The sequence below is a fragment of the Bison bison genome, unplaced genomic scaffold (genome assembly GCF_000754665.1).
Source record: "Bison bison bison isolate TAMUID 2011002044 unplaced genomic scaffold, Bison_UMD1.0 scf7180017864203, whole genome shotgun sequence".
In the NCBI taxonomy this organism is placed as follows: Eukaryota; Metazoa; Chordata; class Mammalia; order Artiodactyla; family Bovidae; genus Bison; species Bison bison.
In genome coordinates this window covers 7,177,270-7,183,654 of record NW_011494775.1, presented here as the reverse complement: position 1 = coordinate 7,183,654, position 6,385 = coordinate 7,177,270, and the positions used below count along the sequence as shown (strand labels likewise).

The 6,385-nt window shown below is 59.2% G+C and overlaps 2 protein-coding genes across 2 annotated transcripts in view; one reads left to right on the top strand and one right to left on the bottom strand.

The window, feature by feature from the left end:
- FSTL3 (follistatin-like 3 (secreted glycoprotein)) overlaps positions 1–2,384 on the top strand; it is a 5,388-nt gene extending 3,004 nt beyond the window's left edge. Inside the window, exons 2-4 of the mRNA XM_010844605.1 lie at positions 129–344; positions 903–1,130; positions 1,221–2,384. Of these exons, the coding sequence (XP_010842907.1) occupies positions 129–344; positions 903–1,130; positions 1,221–1,276 (500 nt within the window). The 3' untranslated portion in view covers positions 1,277–2,384. The remainder of the gene's footprint in view (positions 1–128; positions 345–902; positions 1,131–1,220) is intronic.
- Positions 2,385–3,052: 668 nt separating this feature from the next.
- PRSS57 (protease, serine, 57) overlaps positions 3,053–6,385 on the bottom strand; it is a 5,491-nt gene continuing 2,158 nt past the window's right edge. The window contains exons 4-5 of the mRNA XM_010844604.1: positions 4,902–5,165; positions 3,053–3,562 (exon numbers count right to left, since the gene is read on the bottom strand). Coding sequence (XP_010842906.1) covers positions 3,314–3,562; positions 4,902–5,165 — 513 coding nt within the window. The 3' untranslated portion in view covers positions 3,053–3,313. The remainder of the gene's footprint in view (positions 3,563–4,901; positions 5,166–6,385) is intronic.

The window sequence follows — 6,385 nt, the reverse complement described above, 5'->3', positions numbered from 1 at the left end:
CTTCGGACCGCCCCTCGCTCCGGTCCGGCCTTTATCCGTCGGAACAGGGAGCGAGGGCGCTGGGCCTCGGAGGACCTCCGGCCTCGGCCACGCGCCGCAGCCCACGCGTGCGTGTCCTCTGTCCACAGATTCGTGCGAGGGCGTGGAGTGCGGCCCCGGCAAGGCCTGCCGCATGCTGGGGGGCCGTCCGCGCTGCGAGTGCGCGCCCGATTGCACGGGGCTCCCGGCGCGCCTGCAGGTCTGCGGCTCTGACGGCGCCACCTACCGCGACGAGTGCGAGTTGCGCGCCGCGCGCTGTCGCGGCCACCCGGACCTGCGCGTGATGTACCGTGGTCGCTGCCGCAGTACGTTGGGGCGGAGCCTTGGGGAGGGGCGGGGCCACCGGGCCTGAGCATCCTGTTAGAGGCCGCTGCCGCAGCGCGTGGGGGTGGGTCACTGGCAGGAAGGGGCGGGGTCTATAATCCAGGGTGCTTATTACAGGTCTCGTAGATTTGGGTGCGGCCCATGGTAGGCGGGGCCTAGGTGTGAGCTCGTGGGCGGGACCTATAGTCCCAAGAGAGTATCACAAGCTCAGGTCTTGTGGGATCGGGAATGGGGAAGAGTAGGGTACAAGTTTGGAAAAGGGGCTTCTGGGGCCCCTATGGGGTGAGAAATACGAGTATGAGAGTCAGAGGAACTTATTGGCGCAAAGTGGGGAAAGATTGACCGTAGATCTGGGGCGTGGCGTGGTTCGTGGAAGGGGTGTGACTTCGGTACACCAAGGGGCGGGTCTAAAGGTGGGACCAGTGAGTGGGCGGGACATTGGAAGGGGTGTGGCTTCTGGTGCAGCAAGGGGCTGGGGCCTGAAGACCCCGCCCTGTCCGGAGTCGCGCTTTTTACCTGTCCCCACGCCCCACCTGCAGAATCTTGCGCCCACGTGGTTTGCCTGCGGCCACAGTCGTGTGTGGTGGATCAGACCGGCAGCGCGCACTGCGTGGTGTGTCGCGCGGCGCCCTGCCCCGCACCATCCAGCCCCGGCCAGGAACTCTGTGGCAACAACAACGTCACCTACCTGTCCTCCTGCCATCTCCGCCAGGCCACCTGCTTCCTGGGCCGCTCCATCGGCGTGCGCCACCCGGGCAGCTGTGCAGGTGCGGCACGCAGAGGGGAGCAGCGGGGGGGTCTAGCCCCCAGCCCCTCTCCGCGCCCGCATTTCTCTTTTGGTCCCTCCCACTCTGCAGGCACCCCCGAGCCGTTAGATCCTGAGTCCGAGGAGGAGGAGGAGAACTTTGTGTGAGCCTGCGGGACCGGCCTGGGCCTGGCGTTCAAGGCTTCCCCATTTTATTTATTGCCACAGCAGAGTCTATTTATGTCCAACGGACACCCCCAGAACCTGGACAGGGACCACTGTGGGAGCCCTGGTGCCCCTCGACGATATCTTGGAAGGACTGGGGAAAAGAAGCCTGGGAGCAGGCTGGTGGGTGGGTGCCCAGCCCAGCCCCCCCAGCCCCCACCCCAGGTACCCTATTGCCCAGGAGGACCTCAAACTTATGCTCCCTTGGGGATCACTCTGTTAATTGTCGCTGCCACCAAGAGGTCTAGGGATTTCCTGCCAGCAATTAATGAGGAGGTACCCTGGCCTTCTAGAACAGGGACCAGGGGGTGAGAGGGGGTTCACAGCCTGGGTGTGAATAGATGAGCTTCAGAACATGCCCAGACCGCAGACAGATCAAGGAAGCAACCACTGTCCGCCACCAGTCCCAGGGTGACCAAGGGACTTACCTTCCCCCTTCCTCACCCATTTCCCAGCATGTCCCTGGGGGATGGGGGTGCCATCTGTGCCTCCTGACACAGGCCTTGGGCGTGGAGAGGCATCTGCTAGAACAAAGCAGGCACCATGTCAGGTGGGAGGGACCCGGTGGGGCCTGTGAGGCCCTGCTCACCCACTGGCCCAGGGTGGGGCGTATATGCCAAGACCCGCTGCATACCTGGCATCCTGGAGCCATGTGTCTGAGGGGCACACCGGTGCCTGCTACCCTATCCACAGGTGGCGTTCCCTGTATCTTGCCCTGGCCTCTAGGCCCAGTTCCCAGCTGAACCCTCCTTGCCTGCCAGCTGGGTTTCCTCCTGCCACCTGGACTGTTGCTCTTTGTCACCTCCCCATGCCCATCTGTAGGCCAGAGGTGCAGACCCAGAGGGGGAGGGGCGTCCAGTGGGGCAGGAGCACAGCTCCCCAAGGTGGTGGTGCTCATCCATGTCCTTCCCTGCCTCCAGGAAGTGCCTTACCTGTGACACCCAGAAAAGTGCCCTTTAGTAGTGGGTTCGCCCAAGCCCGCCAACAGGGCAATCTCCCCCGCCCTGGGGTCCTGCCTCACCTGCCAAAGAAATAAACACTGAAAAAGCCACTGTGGGTGTTCAGACCTTGTTTTGCTCTCCTCTCTCTGAACCTCTGTGTCCCCCCACTTTGGGAGGGGGTTACCAGCCTGGGGTGCTGTGGGGGTTTCTGAAAGCATCCAGAAGAGACACAAGTGCATGTTCTTGGGGCAGGTGCTGCCTACTTCTGGGCCTCAGCATCCAGCTTCAGCTGTGGGCAGTAGCAGGCATAGAACTGAGGCAGGTGGCATGGGGTTGGGTGGGAGAGTCTTGGCCTTTATGGGGAAGGGGAGGAAAGGAACGGGGTCTTGGTGGCTTAGGGAAGCCCCAAGAGGCCACTTGGTTTAGGGTCCAGAAATGGCGGTTTGGCCTGGAAGGGTTGGAGGTGCCCTAATGACACTGACATGATTAGTAAAAGCACTGGGCTGGGGCTCACCCAGCCTTGCTGCCAGCCAGGCACCATTTGCCTGAAGTTCTTTTCGAGGATCAGGCTTAACACGGAGGTAGGCCAACCTGAGACCCCACTCTCTCCCAGCCTTGGTTTCCCCATCTGTGAATGGGTCTGGCCGGAGGGCAGAGGAATGGCTTTCTAGGCAGGGGCCAAGGAGGCCGGGAGGCTGTCCCCAGCCTGGGCTGTGAGGCCCAGATGGGAAACTCCAGGGGGGTCAGTGTGGGGAGCGGGAGGGAGGGTGGTGAGGAGTCCAGGTCCTGTGGCTCAGGGTCCCTCAGAGAGAGGGTGGCAGAGCTGGAGCCTTGACCATTCAGAGGCCAAGGAGAAGCTGAAGGGCATGTGGGTGGACCTTGAGGGCAGACCATCATATCTGTGAGTCAGTTAACACTTTATTGTTATTTTGCCCTTTAGTTGGGAACTGATGCCCCCTACCTGCCCTGACACCAGGCTTCCTGGAGTTTAAGGGCTCATGGACCCTCTGCTCCAGCCTCGGAGTTTTCCAGGCCAGAGCTATTTGTATCGTTTGCCATCTTGGTGGTGTACCCGGTGCTGCTGTGGTTCAGACAACGCCTGCCGGCCCCCCGTGGTCCTGGGCTGGGGGCCACGCTGGCCATGCCGAATCACGTCCCTGATCCAAGTCACGAAGGCGGACACCTGTGTGTACACATCGGGTGTCTTGGGATCCCCACACCAGAGGCCAGAGAAGGAGACGAGGCCATAGGCCCGATTTCTGCATACCAGGGGTCCTCCAGAGTCCGCCTGAGGGTGGAGGCAAAGGTGAGGTCAGGGGTCCCTTGCTGGGCCTCACTTTCCTTAAAGAAGCTAATATATGTAGATCTGATCTGGACCTTCTCTACCTCAAAACCCTTTTATGTCCCATGGACAGTCCCCAGAGCTTGGGCTGGGACCATGGCTCCCCAGTGCTCTTAGAGCAAAAACTAAACACATCATCTCAGCCTTTAGGGCCTAGAGAAGCCAGCCCCCATCACTCATCTGCTCTCCTCTCCCCGAACTCATTTGGTTCCAGCCAGACATGCCAGCTGTTTCTGCAGCAAACTGAGCTCCAACCTCTGTGTGCTAAGTTGCTTCAGCCTTGTCCAACTCTTTGCAACCCTATGGACTATAGCTCTCCAGGCTCCTCTGTTCATGAGATTCTCCAGGCAAGAATACTGAAGTGGGTTGCTGTGCCCTCCTCCAGGGGATCTTCCTGACTCAGGGATCGAAGCCACGTCTCATATCTCCTGCATTGGCAGGGGGGTTCTTTACCACAAGTGCCACCTGGGAAGCCCAAGCTCCAACCTCTAGGCTTTTGCCTATCCTTGAGACCCATTACTGCCCCCTGCTGGACACTCCTTGTATACCACACAAGTCTATAGCTCCTTGTGCAATGCACAACCTGCGCAACTACACAGCAGCCCTGTGACTGGTCTGTCTGCCTGGCATGTCTCCCCTCAGACATTCTCAAGGCTCCTCCAAGTCTCAAAAGTACTGTCCTCAGAGAGGCCTTCCTGAATACTCACCCTAAAGTCCCTGCTTCCTCCTCTCCCCAGACCTATCACCCTAATTTTCACCTGGAATCAGCTCTGACCCAAAGAAATATGTCCTATTGGTGTGACCATTTTACAGACGGAGAAAGTGAGCTCCTGAGAAGTGAGATGACTTTTCCAAAACCATATGTGTAAGAAGTGGCTCATCTGGATGTGGACCCGGGCAGTTGGGCTCTAGAATCTGAACCACGCACTTTGGCTAGAACAAAAGACACTCCCCTGCTCCCAGTCTGGGCTGTGTTTCTCCCTGGGCATCAGGCCCAGGTTTGCCATTAATCCATACAAAGGCTTAGGAGCAGAAACGCCTTCCTTGAGATCTGGACACTGCTTTTAAAGACACAAATCTGTAGTCCTTTGTGCAGTGCACAACCTGTGCAGCCATACATGGCAGCCCTGTGACCCTGGGGGCTCCCTCCCCTTCCCAGGCCTCACCAACTGGTTAAAGGTGAGCAGGGACTTAGTTGCCCAAGCTCTCTGACCAGCTCTGACCTCTCTGAGGGCCTCAGTTTCCCTACACAGCAAGCAGGCAGGACTGAGAGTGAACATCTCACCGAGCAGAAGCCACGTCGCCGGCGGTCCCCACTGTGGGTGCAGAGCATGGCAGGGCTCAGCTGCCCCTTCCAGGAGCTGTTGCAGGCGTCCAGCTCCAGCACGCGGACCTCGGCTTCCATCAGCCCAGGCGGCAGTTCCTCGAAGTCGGACACGGAGCCCCAGCCAGCCACCTTGCAGCGTGTCCCAGCCCGGGGAGGCCTGGCGCCCCTTCGCGGCAGTCCCAGTAGTCCCACTGCAGGACCCAGGGTGGCAGAGCTGTTCAGCTGCAGGGGCGGGAGGTGCAGGGAGGTTAGGCCTGCCTGCAGCTGCCCCCTGCCACCCCTTCCTGTCTACCTTTCCTCGTCTCTTCCTGTCCTTGTGGAGAGAAGTCAGTTGCAGCTGTTGTTAGGCTGTCAGAGGGCCCGGCTGCTTCTGTCACCTTGGGCCCCTGCTCATCAGACCTCACCAGCCTCCATGCTTCCAGTCTCGCCCCCGCAGCTGCCCAGGGGTCCTGCTAACCAGCATCTTCTTCCCTGCTCTGAGCTCTCCTCCGTGCCCATTGCCCTTAGGACACGGGGATAAAAAACCTCTTGGCCCATTAGTTTGGCCCTCCCCTCCTCCCACCTGCACACTTGCTCACACTGTAACACTGTACCCCCTGCTGGGGGCACGTTTCCTATCCAGCTTTTAGGACTCAGCTTAGACACCACTTTCAGGAAGTCCTCCCAGACTGCCAGTCTAGGACAGGTGCCTCCTCTGGGCTCCCATGTGCTCCTGTCAAGGCTGATTTACTCAGCTGCCACCTAGTTAGACTGGGAGTTCAGAGGGAGCCAGGCCAGGGCTGTATGTTCATGGCTGTGTATTCATGGTTTCCTGGCACACAGATGGCACTCAATCAGCAGTTATGGAATGAACAACTTGGACCCCTGGTTTGGGTGTTCACTCCCTGATCTTGGGTGCATCCCTGATCACCCCTAGCCTCAGTTTCCCCGTCTGCACAGTGGGCTAGGTGAATTAGAGCAGGGGTTCCAGGCTACGGGGTTTCACAGAGGAGCAGAATTCATATGCCAGCTTTGGCTGCCAACACTGGCTGCCCACATTATATTTTGCCAAGAAAACCCCACACCCTAGACCCTCCTGTTCCCAGGGTTTCATTTTTGTTGTGTTGAATGTCCCCTCTGTTTGATTTTCACCCATTTCAAGGGCAGTTTGGGGATATTCTCCCTTTAAATGGCAGCTCCGTAGTCCCTGGGGTTGAATTTGGGGCCCCCCAGGTGGGGGCTGTGGGAAGGGTGGTCCCCCAAGCAGGAAGGGCCATGTGAGGTCCAAATAGAGGCACATGTGCGGGGAGGGAGGAAACCCCCTGGAGGGCCTGAGGGGGCAGGGATCAGGGTCTTTGATGGCCCTACAGTCTCACTGTTTCAACGTGAATGTTGAGCATCTGCTGTGTACCACAACTCACCACAGACGAGATAAAAATCCCAGCCCTCAAGGGCAGAGGTGG